The sequence below is a fragment of the Callorhinus ursinus genome, unplaced genomic scaffold (assembly GCF_003265705.2).
Source record: "Callorhinus ursinus isolate GAN/ISIS: 27379988/994484 unplaced genomic scaffold, GSC_fseal_2.0 scaffold26, whole genome shotgun sequence".
Classification (NCBI taxonomy): Eukaryota; Metazoa; Chordata; class Mammalia; order Carnivora; family Otariidae; genus Callorhinus; species Callorhinus ursinus.
Genome location: NW_027397088.1, coordinates 11,472,136 through 11,489,301, shown reverse-complemented (window position 1 = coordinate 11,489,301; position 17,166 = coordinate 11,472,136). Strand labels below are relative to the sequence as shown.

At 40.0% G+C, this 17,166-nt stretch overlaps 1 protein-coding gene across 4 annotated transcripts; it reads right to left on the bottom strand.

Annotated features, from left to right (window-relative positions):
• Nucleotides 1-9,740: 9,740 nt before the first annotated feature.
• On the bottom strand, nucleotides 9,741-16,959 carry TMEM14C (transmembrane protein 14C). 4 transcript variants are annotated; one of them, XM_025891023.2, is made up of 6 exons: nucleotides 16,729-16,907; nucleotides 15,637-15,717; nucleotides 15,245-15,321; nucleotides 14,303-14,404; nucleotides 11,128-11,215; nucleotides 9,741-10,253 (listed from the first exon to the last, which is right to left on the bottom strand). In XM_025891023.2, the coding sequence occupies exons 2-6, from the start codon at nucleotides 15,657-15,659 to the stop codon at nucleotides 10,199-10,201; spliced, it is 345 nt and encodes a 114-aa protein (XP_025746808.1). In that variant the 5' UTR covers nucleotides 15,660-15,717; nucleotides 16,729-16,907; the 3' UTR covers nucleotides 9,741-10,198. The 4 variants fall into 4 exon arrangements, with proteins under 4 accessions (XP_025746808.1, XP_025746809.1, XP_025746807.1 ...); XM_025891024.2 differs by having other exon boundaries at nucleotides 15,637-15,703; nucleotides 16,734-16,906; XM_025891022.2 differs by having other exon boundaries at nucleotides 15,637-15,703; nucleotides 16,729-16,905.
• Between the last annotated feature and the right edge of the window lie 207 nt (nucleotides 16,960-17,166).

The following is a 17,166-nucleotide window of genomic DNA, read 5'->3' as shown; positions in this document are numbered from 1 at the left end:
GAGTCTCATGTGAAGCCCCACAGCATTGCTCCATGGAATCCATGCAAGTCCCCTGACCCTGGAAAATGTCTACAGATGTCTATTTCTACTGAGTTCTGGAAGAAATATGCAGTAGTAGGTACTCTGAAGAGCAAAAACCATCCCCTATTTTCTTTTCTAGAAATGAAATGCATTTTCTTAGCATCAATTGCCCACAGTGCTGATATATGGGTAGGACTTTACAAAGTATTGAATAAATTATTTGCCAAAGTATCAAGTATTTGATCTACAAATTAAGTTACTAAGTATGATAAGAATCTTTTTTTAAAAAGGCCTTCAGAAAGTGTTTTAAGAGTGTTTAAGTTTTCATCTGTTATTTGCAAAATTAATTTAACATTTCATCAGTTGGCCTCAAAGGTTTGTTTTTTATAGCAATTAGGCAGACTTCTGTCGGCTGTCAGTTACAGTTCTTATTTGGCTAAGGCTCTACCCTACCAGTTTGGCAATGGCAAAAGATGCTCATGTGTCATATGCTTTTCTACTTTGAAATTATGGAAGCGACGGTAATTCCATCTTAAGCAGGATATCTTTCTTAGGAATAAATTTAACATAAAGATCTCAATATTATGTCACCCAATTTTAGTGGAGTCTGTTGTTTGATTTTGACCAACATAACTCCCGTGAATTCATGGTGACTGTCAAACCCAATGGCCTGAAGACTCCTAAATCAACCAAGTCAAGGTTCTCTCATCTTCACATCATTAAGAAAGATCTTGAAACTGTGACATGTGTTCATCAGACTTCCAGAATACTTTGCTTCCATGTTCCTACTAGACACAAAAATGAGGCATGCCAGCTTGTCCCCCAAAGCAAACTCTTGCTGCTGCAGATCACTGACCTGGCTCTGACCTTGACATTTACTCTGAAGAGCAAATGCATTCAGTTGCTATAGCAGTGATTTCACTTAGTACAATTTCTTTTGTTTTAATTTCTAAACTGGTACTTAAAATATTTTGACATTTTGAACTTGGGACTACTCTATTTAAACCTGCCACTTTATGGACTGGACATTAGTACCATATATTCTTTTTCAAAGAATAATAATGTTATCAACTGCTATTTTTATGTATTTTCTGACTTTGTAACAAATGCTAACGTAATTGGTGGACATCTTGTATCTTGTGGACATTATCCAAAGACACCATAAAATGATAGTAATATGGTATTTTTGTATAGAAAATTCAGCTCACCTTGTTGAAAGATTTTAAAATCTGAAGTTATTTATGTTGATGGTAATGGTTATATATATTTGTACAGTTTTCATTAATGTCTTAAAGCTAAAAAATTATTTTGTGTTGCTAGGAAGCTTTTATACTTCTCAACAGATATTAAAATAAATATGGTTAATTGGTGTGTTTTCTTTATACTTTTAAACTTTATATTTATACTCTGAGGGCTATTTGTCGTTTTCATTATAGACTTTTGTTTTTCTAGCAGTTTTAGGTTTATGGGAAAATACACTGGAAAAGTACAGAGTTTCCATATACCCCCCTTCAGACCCCTTCCCCAATTTTCCCTATTATTAACATCTTGCACTAGAGTAGGATACTTGCTGTAACTGATGAGCCAGTATCAATACAACTTTAGTCCATAGTTTACACATTAGGGTTCATGCTTTGTGTTGTTTATTCTGTGGGTTTAACAAAATACATAAGGGCATGTATCCACCATTACAGTATCCTAGAGATTAGTTTCACTGCCCTAAAAATCCTGTATTCTACCCATTTATCCTTCTCTCCCGCCCCCAAACCTCTGGCAACCGCCAATCTTTTCATCATCACCACCGTGCTCAGGTTCCAGAATGTCATGTAGCTGGAATCACATACCAGCTTCTTTCACTTACCAAGATGCATTTTAAGTTTCTTCCATGTCTTTTCTTAGCGCAATAGCTCATGTCTGTTTATTGCTAATATTTCATTGTATATATGCAACACAGTTTATTTATCCATTCACCTACTAAAGAATATCTTGTTTTCAAGTCTGGGCAATTATGAATAAAGCTGCTCACCCCAGTAGCAATAAGCATATCTAGCATCCAGATCTTGATTTCTAATACCATTGTCCAGTAGAAGAAACCAGGGCTTTCTGGAGAGATGGCTGATTCTAGGACTGAGCATGAAATACACAAGCTGATACTGGAGATCTTAGAGTGCTAGAAAGTAACAAAGTATAAAAAAAAACAAAACCCAAAGCAAAAGCCAACAAGCAAAAGCAGCCCACATTGATGGGCTAGGTCAAAGAGACACAGGAGCTAAATGAAAGAGCTCCTAATGGCCAAAACTGCAACAATTTGAGAAAGAAAATTAATAAAGAAGTAATTGTATTATAGCCCAAAGTGGGTAATACATATCCTGGAGTCCATACTGATATACATAAGTGAATGAGTAAGTAGGGGAAAAGAGACAAATCTCCCATGCAGAATAATTTATGTAGATATACTCTGCCCTCAAGGAGGAAGAACACAACTCCCCAGTCCTTAAATACAGAATGTGCACAGTGACTTCCTTTCAAAGAATACACTATGGGAAGGGGGAAAAAGGAGTAACTTCACAGTGGAGAAGCCTGACTGAATACTACCTCAAGCCAGATGATTAAGGTCAACATCAACAATAATACCACGTTCATATATGTGACCTTAATATTATGTGATGAAAACAGCACTTTACCTCTGTGGTCTTCCTCCTAAAATTTCATAACTCCATTCTAACCATAAGGAAAACACAAGACAAATTCTAACAGAAAAGCATTCTACAAAACACTTGGTCAATACTCCTCAAAATCATCAGAGTCATTGAAAACAAGGCAAATCGGAGAAACAGTCATAGCCAAGAGGAGCTTAAAGAGACATGACAACTAAATGTAATGTGGGATCCTAGGTGAGATCCTGGAATAGAAAAATATTAGTTTTTAAAAACTTAGAAAATCTGAATAAAATATGGACTTTAATTAATCAATATTGACTCATAAGTTCTAAGAAATATTTCATGCTAACCTAAGATATTAATAATAGGGAAAACTAGGTGTGGGGTATGTGGCAACTCTGTACTGTCTTCTCAAAACGGTCCTAAAAAGTCAAGCGTATTTTTTAAAAAGTAGATTTGATCAATCTATAAATTCAGCAAATATTTATTAAGTGCCTACACTAAGTACTAAGTATAGTATATATGGTAGTGACAAAACAGTCGTTTTCCCTGACCTCATAGAACATATATTCTGGAGGCAGACATTAAATAAACACACATGAAATTGTATACTGGCAAACTATGATGGGGCTAAGAAAAAGAACAGGACATTAGGGACAGTAAAGAAGAAATCTAAATGTTGAGAGACAACGGAATGGTTTTAAGTGTAGGAGTCAAAATATACTTGAAGTATGCCTCTACCTGCTGGGTAGAGAAAGAATTGTTGAGCCAAATGATGAATACAAGGAGTCCTATTAGAAGATTAAAAGATGGTGAGGCTTAGACTTGGGTACTGGCAACAGTATGGAAGAGAATTAAGTATGACTGTTAATAGAAAGCTACTGGATTTTAGTAATATTCTTTCTTGCTGCTTTATAGAACTTTCTCATTAGTTCAGTATGGTTTTGGTTACTTGTCTTGGATTTTCGAGATAGACAAATATATTAACTGTTTAAAATGTTTAATTTTTTTTTCCAGTATTTATACCTTATTTATTTCTCATGTTTTATTGTTTTGTCTGCTGTCTCTAGAACAATGTTGGTCTTGTCAGTAACAGCAAATATATTAGTATTTCTAACTTTAACATAAAGTCACAGGACTAAATAAATGGTAGCTAATAAAAACCTAAGGTACATAATATGCTCGAGTGAGTCAAAAAGCACTTATATTAGTGTCAATTCATTTTGTTCAGATTGCTACCTAATTTAAAAATACATATGAAAAAGTTCCCATTCATCATAAGTATAAAATATTCTACAACAATCTTAATAGAAATACAAGTAACTAAATGACTAAGACATTAAAATATTAAAAACAAAACTAAACAACCAGAAAACAATGTACAAAATGGTAGTAAGTATGTATCAATAATTATTTTCAGTTACTTTAATTGGCCTTAATGCTCCAATCAAAACACACAGGGTGGCTGAATGGATAAAAAAACAAGATCCGGGGCACCTGGGTGGCTCAGTTGGTTAAGCGACTGCCTTCGGCTCAGGTCATGATCCTGGAGTCCCGGGATCGAGTCCCACATCGGGCTCCCTGCTCGGCGGGGAGTCTGCTTCTCCCTCTGACCCTCTTCCCTCTCGTGCTCTCTACCTCTCATTCTCTCTCTCTCAAATAAATAAATAAAATCTTTGGAAAAAAAAAACAAAACAAAAAACAAGATCCGTCTATATGCTGTCTATAAGAGACTCACTTCAGATCTAAAGACACATGCAGACTGAAAGTGTGAAGAGATGGAAAAAGATATTCCATGCAAATGGAAACAAAAAGCTACAGTAGCAATACTCATCAGACAAAACTTTTAAAACGAAGACTGCAAGAGAAGACAAAGGCATTATTACATAATGATAAAAGGGTCAATCCAAGAAGAGGATAGAACATTTGCAAATATTTACATTCCTAACAGAGGAGTACCTAAATACATAAAGCAAATATTAACAGACATAAAGATGGAAATTGACAATACAGTAATAATGGGAGACTTTAATACCCCACTTACATTAATGGACAGATTAGCAAGACAAAAAAGTCAATAAGGAAACACTGTCCTTAAATGACAGATCAAACCAGATAGACTTATTAGATATACACAGAACATTTAACCTCTAAACTGCAGAATACACATTCTTTTCAAGTACACATTAAACATTCTCCAGGATCACAATAGGATCACATTAGGCCACAAAACAAGTCTCAATAAATTTAAGAAGACTTAAATCATATAAAACATCTTTTCCAAGCACAACAGTATGAAGCTAGAAATCAATTACAAAAGTAAAACTGAAAAAAACCCCACAACACATGGAGACTAAATATTATATGCTACTAAGCAACCAACTGGTCAACAAAAAAAGAGAAAAATAAAAAAATACCTTAAGACAAATGAAAATTGAAACAAGACTTTTCAAAATCTATGGGACACAGTAAAAGCAGTTTTAAGAGAAAAGTTTATAGCAATAAGCAAGAAACAAGAAAAATCTCAATCTAACTTTATACCTAAAGAAACTAGAAAAAGAACAACAAAAAAGCCCAAAGTTAGTAGAAGGAGGGAAATAATAAAGGTCAGAATAGAAATAAATGATCTAGGGAGGGGGGAAGGGAGGGAAGAAAGGGAGGGGAGGGGAGGGGGAAGAAAAAAGAATTATGAAACTAAAAGCTGGTTCTCTGAAAAGACAAACAAAATTGATAAACCTCCAGATTCATCAAGAAAAGATGAGAGAGAGACCAAATAAATAAAATCAAAACTGGAAGAGAAGTTAAACTGACACTACAGAAATATAAAGGATCATAAGAGAGTCCTACAATTATACACTAACAAACTGGAAAGCCTAGAAGAAATGGATAAATTCCCAGAAACACACAACCTCCCAAGACCGATAATGAAGAAACAGAAAATATGAATAGACCAATTACAAATAATGAAATCAAAACATTTAAAAAACCACCCAAAACAAAAGTCCAGGACCAGACACCTTCACAGATAAATCCTACCAAACATTTAAAGAGTCAGTAACTATCCTTCTCAAATTATTCCAAAACATTTAAGAGGAAGGAACATTTCCAAACTCATTTTATGAGGCCAGCATTACCCTATTACTTAAATCAAAGACATTACAAAAAAAGAAAATTGTAGGCTAACAGCCCTGATGAACAAGGATGAAAAAAATCCTCAAAAGAATATCAGCAAACTGAATTCAGTAATACAAAGGATCATACACAATGATCAAATACAATTTGTGCCAGGGATGCAAGAATGGTTTCAACATCTTCAATCAACATGATACACATTAACAAAACAAAGGATAAAAATCATATAATCATCTCAATAGATGCAGAAAAACCATCTGACAAAATTCAACATCCACTCATGATAAAAACTCTCAACAAAGTGGGTACAGAAGGAACACACCTCAACATAATAAAGTCCATATATGACAACCCACAGCTAACACCATGTTCAATAGCAAAAAGCTAAAAGCTTTTCCTCTAAGACGAGAAATAAGACAAGAAGGCCCACTCTCACCATTTATTTTCCTTTAATCACCATTTTTATTCAACATAGTACTGCAAGTGCTAGCCACAGCCATTAGGCAAAAAGAAATAAAAGGCATCCAAATTGGAAAGGAAGAAGTAAAACTATCACTAGTTGCAGATGACATGGTAATATACATTAAAAACCCTGAAGACTCCACCAAAAAACTATCAGAACTAACAAATGAATTTCAGTTAAGTTGCTGGATACTAAATTAACACACAAAAATCAGCTGTGCTCTTTACACACTAAAAACAAGTTATCAGGAAGAAACAAAAAAAATCCCATTTACAACTGCATCAAAAGGAATAAAATATCTACAAATAAAACCAAGGAAGCTAAAGACCTGTAGTCTGAAAACTACGAGACACTGATGAAAGAAACTGAAAATGACACAAACAAATAAAAACATATTGGGCTCATAGATTGGAAGATTTATACTGTTAAAATGTCCTCACTACCCAAAGCAATCTTAGAGATTCAATGCAATCCCCATCATAATATCAAATGCATTTTTCACAGAACTAGAACAAAGAATCCTAAAATTTGTATGGAACTACAAAAGACCCCAAACAGCCGAGGCAATCTTGAGAATGAAGAACAAAGCTAGAGGTATGTTCCCCGATTTCAAAGTATACCACAAAGTTACAGTAACCCAAACAGTATGGTACTGGCACAAAAACAAATACATAAATCAACAGAATAGAGAGCCCAGAAACAAACCCACACATATATGTTCAATCTAGGACAAACGAGGCAAGAATACACAATGGGTGGACAGTCTCTTCAAAAAATTGTGCTGGGAAAAAACTGGATAGCTATATGTGAAACAAAACTGGACTACTATCTTATACCATATACAAAAATGAATTCAAGATAGATTAAAGACAAACATAAGACCTGAAACCATAAGACTCCTAGAAGAAAACCTAGGCAGTAAGCTCTTTGACATCAGTCTTAGCAATATTTTTTGGACCAGTTTCCTATTCAAGGACAACAAAAGCTAACATAAATAAATGGGATTACATCAAACTAAAAAGCTTTTTGCACAGAGGAAACCAACAAAATGAAAAGGCAATCTAATGGAGGAAGATATTTGCAGCAAATCATATATCTGATTAACGTGTTGATATCTAAAATATATAAAAAACTTACACAGCTTAATATCAAAACAACAAATAACCTGATTAAAAAACAGGCAGAACTTGAACAGACATTTTTCAAAGACATACAGATGACCAACAGACACATGAAAAGATGCTCAATGTCAATAATCATCAGGGCAATGCAAATCGAAATCACAATGAAATATCGTACCGGTCAGGATAGCTAGTATCAAAAAGAAAAAAAATAATAAGTGTTGGCAAGGATGGAGAAAAAGAGAACTCTTGAACACTGATGGTCAGAATGTAAATTCGTGCAGCCACTATGAAAAACAGTATGGAGGTCCCTCAAAAAATTAAAAATAGAACTACCATATAATCCTGCAATTCCACTTCTGGGTACTTACACAAAAAACCCTAATCTAAAAAGATATGTGTACCCCCATGTTCACTGCACCCTTACTTATAATAGCCAAGATATGGAAGCAACCTAAGTGTCAAGATGATCACAGAAAGGCTAGCTTAGAACCCAAGATGTATCTGATCAATTAATATACGAGTATTGCTTTTTTGTTTAATCCTTTTCTGTGCCTCTGCTCTTATAGTTCATATGACTGAAACACCTGGGTAACAAGAAGTCAGAACTAATGTTCACTTTTTTTTTTAAATACATATTTTTTAACATTTTATTTATTTGACAGAGATATAGCAAGAGAGGGAACACAAGCAGGGGGAGTGAGAGAGGGAGAAGCAGGCTTCCCGTGGAGCAGGGAGCCCAATGCGGACCTCGATCCCAGGACCCTGGGATCATGACCTGAGCTGAAGGCAGACGCTTAACAACTGAGCCACCCAGGCGCCCCTAATGTTCACTTCTACCTGGCCCTCACATAGCAGGGTTTGGGGAAAAAAGCAAAAAGGTTAGCTCTGTGAACAAAGATAATACAGACTGCTCTTCACTGCTCAAGAGAACACCCAGGCCACCTGTGGCATTCTGACCTTTGTAACACTAACTATAACCAGTTGTTTTTTTCCCAAACACATTTCCATAAAAATCAGTTTTTAAAATATCAAAAAGATAATGCAGTGCTCTGCCTACTTGACTTTCTTTGTCCATTTTCCTTTGGACTGTACAGGACTAACGTTTGAGAAGTTCACAATAATGTGATTCACCAGAGCATGAAGTCATACCACAGACCAATGAGCTATTTGTAAATGGATTTGTCCTTATAATTTAAACCATGAATTTGGTGCAACTACATGATAAAAGGCAATTACTGACTATGCCAGGAACTATGGAACATTTTTAATTTAATCAAGTATTTGTAAGTGTGTGACATCAAGTACCAACCCTTTCCTATTTAGGAGTAGTCATTATTAATAATGTGTACAAGAGAAAGACATGAAGTCTCAGTAGGCCAAAAGTTTAATGAGTCATTGCTGTGTTAAGACTACCCAAAAATCTGATTTTGATCCCAGCTGTATTAACAGAAATGCATGGTCTAGAATACACTACCCTGGTCACACCCAACTTGTGCAGAGCTCTGGGCATTACCGTTTTTTTGTTTTGTTTTTTTAAGATTTTATTTATTTGACAGAGAGAGACAGTGAGAGCAGGAACACAAGCAGGGGGAGTGGCAGAAGGAGAGCAGGCTTCCCGCCAAGCAGGGAGCCCGATGCAGGGCTCGATCCCAGGACTCTGGGATCATGACCTGAGCCGAAGGCAGACGCTTAATGACTGAGCCACTCAGGCACCCCTGGGCATTACCGTTTAAGAATGGGCCCTGGCAGACAGGTCAAAACCACATCACATAAAACAAGGATGAGAAAACCAGGACTCCTTTCAAACAGTTTAAGAAAACATATAAATTTGATTAATAAGTGCTTGAATTATACTATAAATCCAACCGATACCAGTTAGGGAGGAGGTAAGTAGCAAACATCCTTTTTCTTCTGAAATAGGAGAAAACTAAAGTAAGGACTACCATAATGAGTTAATGCTCAGTGCTGAAAACAAAAGAAAGTGAGGTGGAAACGTGTCAGTGTCCAGTTAATGTGTACAGAGACCAAACCTGGTAATTCAAGTTTCAGACAGGTCTTTTAGTTTCACATTTATAGATTAGCTAGTTAACCACATTTTTTTTTCTTTCTTTTTTTTTGTTACACAGTCCTAATTTTAGAAATCCTCACTAAGGGATCATTTCTAAAACAAGCTTCAGTGCAATATGTAATCAAATCATAAATAACTTTCCTTGGTCCTTATTCAAAATAGGTGATTATTAAGTATTAACAGAACACTTTTCACATTCCTATAGCTTCCTGCTATTCACATCTCATTCTACATTCTAGACAGCTCTGGCAACAAAGACACCATAGAAAATATTACTTACAGTAAACTTTATTTTCATTGGTATTTCATTTGACATAATTTCAAAGTAGGTCTGTGCGCTAGGATGAGCCAAAGAACAGAAATCCTAAAGTTCCTAAGAGACTTTTTTCACACTGTTCTGAGTAGGGCATGGGGTTTCAAGGCCCTCAATGTTGATACCTAACATTTTACCCCTTGAGACTTTACCCACAGATACAGAAAGAAGAGAGAACATCGAGTACAAGAATCAAACTGTATGAGAATATATAAGAAGCTCTTGGGTTACATACCACCCACCTCTTTAAGGCTGTAATGATAATGACTGATTTCTTCTGGAAAGTTCAATGTTATTTTTGTTCTGTTTTGTTAAGTAAAATGTCAGAATATGTGAAATGCTGCACTCGTTTCTCTTAATACACTAAAAATAGTGGAAGTTTTTAAATTCTTCATGAGTCCAAGCGGGACATGACTACTATTGATGGGGTCTATTCAACACACTAATTCCAAGTTTGGCGACCATCAGCAAACTGTTCAAAAGAAACACATAAACAAAAAACATCAGGTAAAGGACAGAACAGGCACTCGACTATTTTTTCAAAGAAACTAAAACTGCAGGTCCCTCACAACTACATGGTGAGGAGATGCCAAAGCAGAGCAGGCACAGGTGAACCCCCATCCCTGGAAGTACCAAAGGAATAACATGCCAAGGGGCAGTTTTGTACCCCACTTGCCTTAAAATAGTACATATGAATTGGAAGTTCCTAATCTAACAGCCAATAATTCAAAGAGATGAGCAAACTGAAGGCTGGGAAGAGCAAGGTCTCTCCAGGGTCACAGAGCTAGTTAATGGTACATTTCCAGCCTCCCAGTTCACTGCTCTTGACCTTGGTCTACGCTGACTCTAAAGCATTATGCTTGACAGCATTATAACTATGATCAAAGTCAGGTAAGGGATCTTCTTCCAGATGTTTAAAAATTCTGTCCTCAGAATACGTTTTTAAAATAATCTGGTTTGAGTTTTATAACCAAAGTTCATTAGACAGTAGGATTTAATCAAAATTCCCTTTTAGGAAAATGTTCAATAGTAAAGGGTGCCTACACAACTCAGAAATATGGAACTCATGCTGAGAGTCACAGAAAGAGCCACAGTCATGGCTTTGCATGAAGCTCCTTCCACTGTAGGCAGGAGCAGGGACAGACCAGACCACAAATGTGAGGGCAAAATCATGAATGCACTTACTTCATTTTGCAGCCTTTCCTATTTGTGTGTAAATTACATCACTTCAGTTGATGTCCAGCATCAGGCATACCAGAACAAGTAAATTTTTGAATGTCCAAAGTCTTGGGGGACATGAAACTAAACTCCATACTGGTGAAGAACAGCAAGAGAAAAGAAAATACCTGGCACCAGCGATTAAGCCCGCAGGCATAAATTTTCCAGAGTGGTAGAATCTCATTCCCATAATGCCAGCTAAGGTTCCAGATGTAGCTGATGGGAAAAAGAAAAAGAATCAAAGATCACTGCATCTTATATGTGGGAGGACCAAAGTCCCACCCATCTTTCACGGGCCAGACCCCATCTCATATTATCATTTCCTTCCCCATGGCCACCCACGCTCTATGGGGCTAAGAACAAATACTGGACTATAAGGCCCTCATAGTCTGGGCCAAATGGCCTTCCTGGCCTCACCTCCTACCACTCTTCAGCCACAGTTTTCTCCAAATTTGCCGCAAGTCTTTTTTTCCTATTCCTTGCTGATATATTTACGCTGTATGCTCTTCTATTCAACATCTGTTAAAACACCTATTATAGGGGCGCCTGAGTGGCTCAGTAGTTAAGCGTCTGCCTTCGGCTCCGGTCATGATCCCAGGGTCCTGGGATCGAGCCCCGCATCGGGCTCCCTGCTCCATGGGGAGCCTGCTTCTCCCTCTCCCACTCCCCCTGCTTGTGTTCCCTCTCTCGCTGTGTCTCTCTCTCTGTTAAATAAATAAAATCTTAAAAAAAAAAAAAAAACCTATTATATGCCATGCACTGCATTAGGGGCTGGAGGACAAAACTATCACCAAAAAACGTCTTTAAACAGGGGCACCTGGGTGGCTCAGGTCATGATCCCGGAGTCCCAGGATCGAGCCCCCCATCAGGCTGCCTGCTCAGCAGGAGTCTGCTTCTCCCTCTCCTGCTCCCCCTGCTTGTGTTCCTGCTCTCGCTGTCTCTCTGTCAAATAAATAAATAAAATCTTAAAAAAAAAAAAAAAAATTCTAGCTGCTCTATGAAAAACAAACTGCAGCGAAACCAGAGCATGTAGGGATACCAATTAAGAGACTTCCTCAGGAATGCAGGCAAAATGCAGGGATAACTGCGATAAGAATGGTGGCCTTGGAGATAGAGGAGACACTCTAGGACATGTGCCGGAGGTAGTGTCAACAGGTCTTACTGGTGAAAGAGATATAAAGATGGAGGGGAGGAGACCAAGACCCAAATGGATGGAGAACACCAGAAGACCAATGTTGTGCAGATAAGAGGTCAGGTCTGGGCAGATGCCTTGAGACAACTAATAAAAGATTTCAAGCACACAACTGTATACAGAAGAGTAAAGCTTGGAGGAGAAATCCGTTTGTGAATCAGTGACCTGTTTCAATGGTAATTTAAGGCCTGGGCTCCAATGAGCCAAGCAAGAGGGTAAAAAGAATGTAACAAGAGCCAGGTCTTCGGGCATCTGGGTGACTCAGTCAATTAAGCAGCCAACTCTTGATTTCAACTCAGGTCATGATCTCAGGGTCGTGAGACTGAGCCCCACATTGGGAAGTCTGCTTGGAATTCTCTCCCTCTCCTTCTGCCCCTCCCCCTGCTCACCCGAGCTCTCTAATAAATAAGTCTTAAAAAAAAAAAAAAAAAAAGGCAGGTCTTAAGAACTTCAACATTTAATGGCCAAAAAGGAAGATGAGTCAACAAAAGAGAACAAGAAAATAAAAAAGAAAACAGGAGAGTGGAAAATGGATTGGTCCGCCATGCTGAGAAAGCTATTAGGCCACTAGAATGAGGATTAAAAAATGTACACTGCAAGGGCGCTTGGGTAATTCAGTCAGTTAAGCATCCAAATCGATTTCGACTCAGGTCATGATCTCAGGGTCCTGGGATTGAGCCCCCCATCAGGCTCCTCCGTGCTTAGCGGGGAGTGTGCTTGAGATTCTCTCTCCCTCTGCCCCTCCCCCTGTGTGTGCGCACGCAGCCACTCTCAAATAAACAAACAGAGCTTCAAAAAAAAAACACACACACACACACTGGATTCTGAAAAATCCAGGTCACTGGCACAATCAGGGAAAGCTATTTCCGTGAACAAAGGAGAGAAAAACAGAGACTGAAGTGGGTGGAGAATGTAAAAGGGGAGGAAATAAAAACAAGCAGTATAACAGATTGTTGTAGAGAAGTTTCCGAAGGGGAAGAAGGACAGCAGCTGGAGAAGGAAGTGGGGTAACAAGAGGTCCTTTTTTCTTTACTGGGTGAGAGAGGACACGTGAACATGAGCAGGAGGGATCCATCTGCACGGTGGAATCCAAGTTAAGAGATGGCAACTTTGGCAGAATAACACTCCAGAAGGTCAGGGACACAAGAGACCCAAAGCCTGGATGGAGGGACCAGCCTGGAAAGGAGAGAAACAGCACAGCAGAAGGCATGGATGCACACGGCATGGTGGAGCCCCCATGTGATGACTGTTGCTCTTCTTTAAGTAGGCACCGAGGTCATTTGCTGAGAGTGGAGGAGTGGAATCAGAAATGGGAAAAAAGAACTCTGAAAGTCTTTTGGGAACTTGAGTGAGGGAGCTGTGAAGCAGAGCTGAGAGCTGGGTAACTCCTCCTTCCACAGCACACCCCACATCAGCCATTGCTGCCCTCTCCCGCCCAGCCCGCGGCAACTCGTGCAAACCACTGTTAACATGCTTGTTCTCCCCACCCCACTTGTAAAGACCAGCACTATAGGTTTTCCAACTCTGGGGGTTCGTGGAGACAGTGAGATGCCCACCCTCCTAGCGCAGTGTCTGATACATGGGTGGAGCTCAATAAACATGCACCCAAAGCCAGCCTGATAAGTAGTAATCTTCCCTTCCCGGCGCTCCTCACTGTCTGTGCAGCTCCCAGGACACTTCGGCAGCCCTGCAGACTCATGTTTCATGTCAGTCAAGGTAAAGGTTAGTGCTAAAGGGGTAATAAATGATTTTCAAATGTGAAAAATGCAAACCTAAGCCTGACATGTGATCCTATGCTCAAGCATACGGTCTTCAGTGGGCAATCATAATGATTAAGAGACATATACTTGCCTTGCACAGGCTTATTATTAATTTCATCGGCTAAATCTAAACTCATGAGGCATGAAAACCTTTCCATATTCTGTACACAGAAAATAAACAGAAGCCAGCACGACTCCCCCCACCCCCCATTTTAAAACTTCCCTAGCACTTGACAGAAGTAGTAAAACTGTCTTCATGTGAAGAACCTGCCACATTCCACCAATCCAGAGCCTTTTGGTAGAGCATTCTCGATACCTAACTGTAGGAGAGAGACAGTGACGTTGACATACCTAGAAATACCCAAATGTTCCTCGGATCCTGAGACAGCTGATAAGCACCCAGGCCTGCTAAACTACCAAAAAGCAGCCCAGCAGCCAGTGACGGGACACTACCTGTAGGGAAGCAAACAGAATTCTACATTATAATGGCAGACACTCATTTTATTAACAGAATTCACAAGATTTCCTTTTCTCACAGAGGAAAACCGCAAAGAAAATTTCTCTCAACACTGCTCTTAACCAAGGAGCTCTCAAGTAGGAAAATGTTTTGGGGAGGTTGCTATTTTACAGAGAAGGCAAGGTAATATCACACTAATCCTCTCCTTTTTAATAGACAGATACTTCTATCTGGGGTGAAAAGAAGGGCTCCTAACCAGGCCTGACTAACCTGTCAAGGGCTGGAACTGTATATAGGCAGGAACTCAGGCAAACCCCCAAAGGAGAGGGAAATAAGGGCAGTGAGTTAAAAAAAAAAAAAAATGGAGAATAAGAATCCTGGGGGGTGTGTGTGTATGTTGGGGTGGGGATATAGGCTAGAAAGGAGGTAGAAACAGCACATTTACTGATAGATCTATGTCTAAAGAGGAGACTTCAAAAAATGAGCATGGAAAGAAAAGAGGTTTCTTCCTACTTAGAAAGCAGAGAGATGACACTCTGGGGTCAAGGCTAATGTGTGGTAGTCAGTGATAGTAACAATCTACTACCACCCCTGCCCCGCAGCTTTAGATAAAGAAGCCAAGAACAAGTGAGTAGACAAAAAGCCTGACTTTTAGGTCAACCAGATAACGGAAAAGCAAGTGCAGGAGCAGCTACGGGACTGAAATAAGCCTGCACTCAAGCTAGAGGGCGTAAAGCAAACTTGACTCAATGAAGATTGCACTCTGGGGAACCTGGGGACTCACTTACCAGCAACAATGTGAAAATCTTAGGAGATTAAGTCGCTACAAACCATACCTGCTTTTGCATAGCCAATGATCCCACCAGAAGCAACCAGTGCTGCATAGCCAAAGCCAATCCAATGTAAAGGTACTCTGAAAATTAAAGAGCAAGAAATTAGTGCCAACCATGGCTAAAAAATTTAAAAAAACAATCACAGGATGGGACTAAAACATCATCATTCCAGAACAGTCTTATCACGGTACAAATGAACATAAATCCCAGAGGTTAGATGACTTGCCCTAGTCGGTGATGGAGCTGGGACTCAAACCCAGGTCCCTGGCCTACATGTCCATCCTCCCATACCCTGTGCTGTCCAGCAGTCTACTCTCAGGGCCCTTTCCAGGTAAGGAAAGAAGCTCTGGTTTTGAGAAGTTGCTGGCAATTCCTCTCCCATTCACTGTACTTACAGTGGGCCAGAGTCCCTCTGCATTGTTTTTCACTCTGACCAGACAGAAGAGTACACCAGGCCTGCACCTGCGGAAAAGGGGCTGGATCAGAGATGATTAATTGCACCGCTCTCTAGCAGTCAGAAGGAAATGGACCCAAGTTCTATCTCCACCTCTTAGTAGCTAAGAAGTAACAGGCAAGCTACCAACCTCTATTAGCCTAAGTTTCCTTCACTGTACTATGAGGATAAGAATGGTACAAATTTCCTAGGGCTCCTGTGAGAATTAAAAGGGGTAATAAGTAAAAGTGCTTAGCACGTAGTAAACGCTGAGCAGATACCAACCGTTTTGGTAATAACCTCCATTCTAGTAACACAGGCCTACAGGAAACTGAATGCCCTTCACTGAGGAGCTCTGTACGGTAATGAGTTTACCTTTTCATCAGCTAACCAACTTATTACTAAATTGGAAACTTTAAGTATCCCCTGGGCCCTTTATTCAACTATTTTAATTGCCCCTTTCTGCCCTTGCCCAAAGAATTCAATTATTGCAATACTCAACATCTGCAAAACTTTTCAATGGCATTTACTTTTGCATCCAAATAGCTCGTTAGACTGAGGTCGGTGAGGGGGTAAAATATTGGAAAGCCCAAGTCATAATTAACGTGAAACACTTCGCTCTTGGCGAAGTAGGGTATAACTCCTACTTTCTTAAATAAATGCATTTGGTATCCAATTAGGTTTAAAGCTTGAAAGCAATTCATACCTTTTTCGGGGGGGGGGGGGCGGGGGGGCGGGTGCTTGGAATTGCGCCTGTTATTAATTCCAAGTAGCACCGAGTTACTGGGACTTTCAAGAAGCTGGAGCAATAAAAACCACAGGAAACTAATCACCACTACGCTACATCTGTAAGCCTTTGTCTCAAAAGTACAGGGATTCTGCAAGATTCACAGTCTATTTTAAGGAAAGCCCAAAATGCGCGACTAGAACGGCAACTATGACGCAGCCTAACGCTCCTGTCTGGATCCGAGGGACGAAGAGTGGGCGGCAGCAAAGCCTCTTATGTAACCCCCAAAAGTCAAAAAGGTATAGAATAATAACAAGCCCCAAGTACCGAACCGCTTTGCCGTAGGTCTGCACCGGTCGACAAGGGCGCGCAACCGTGAGGCGGGTAGTCCGGGTCCCGCCGGAAACGTCGCCGCGCGCTGTGCGTCCCGAGGGCAAAGCGGAACGTGGTGCGGGGCGAAGCCCGGAGCCGGACTTGACGGTGGAGTCGCGCCGCGCGCAGGCGTCTCGGAATCAGGAGACGCATGGGGCGGGGCTTGAGGGGAGGAGTCACGGCGCGCACAAGCGACCCGGGGAAGGGAGACGCATGGGGCGGGGCTTGAGGGAGGAGTAAGGGCGCGCGCATGCGTCCCGGGAAAGGGAGACGCATGGGGCGGGGCTTGAGGGAGGAGTAAGGGCGCGCGCCCTGGGTCGCGGAGACCGGGGGGCGGGGGGGCGGGGAGTCCCGCTACGGACCCTGAGTCCCCTGTAGCCGCTCCCCGGCAGG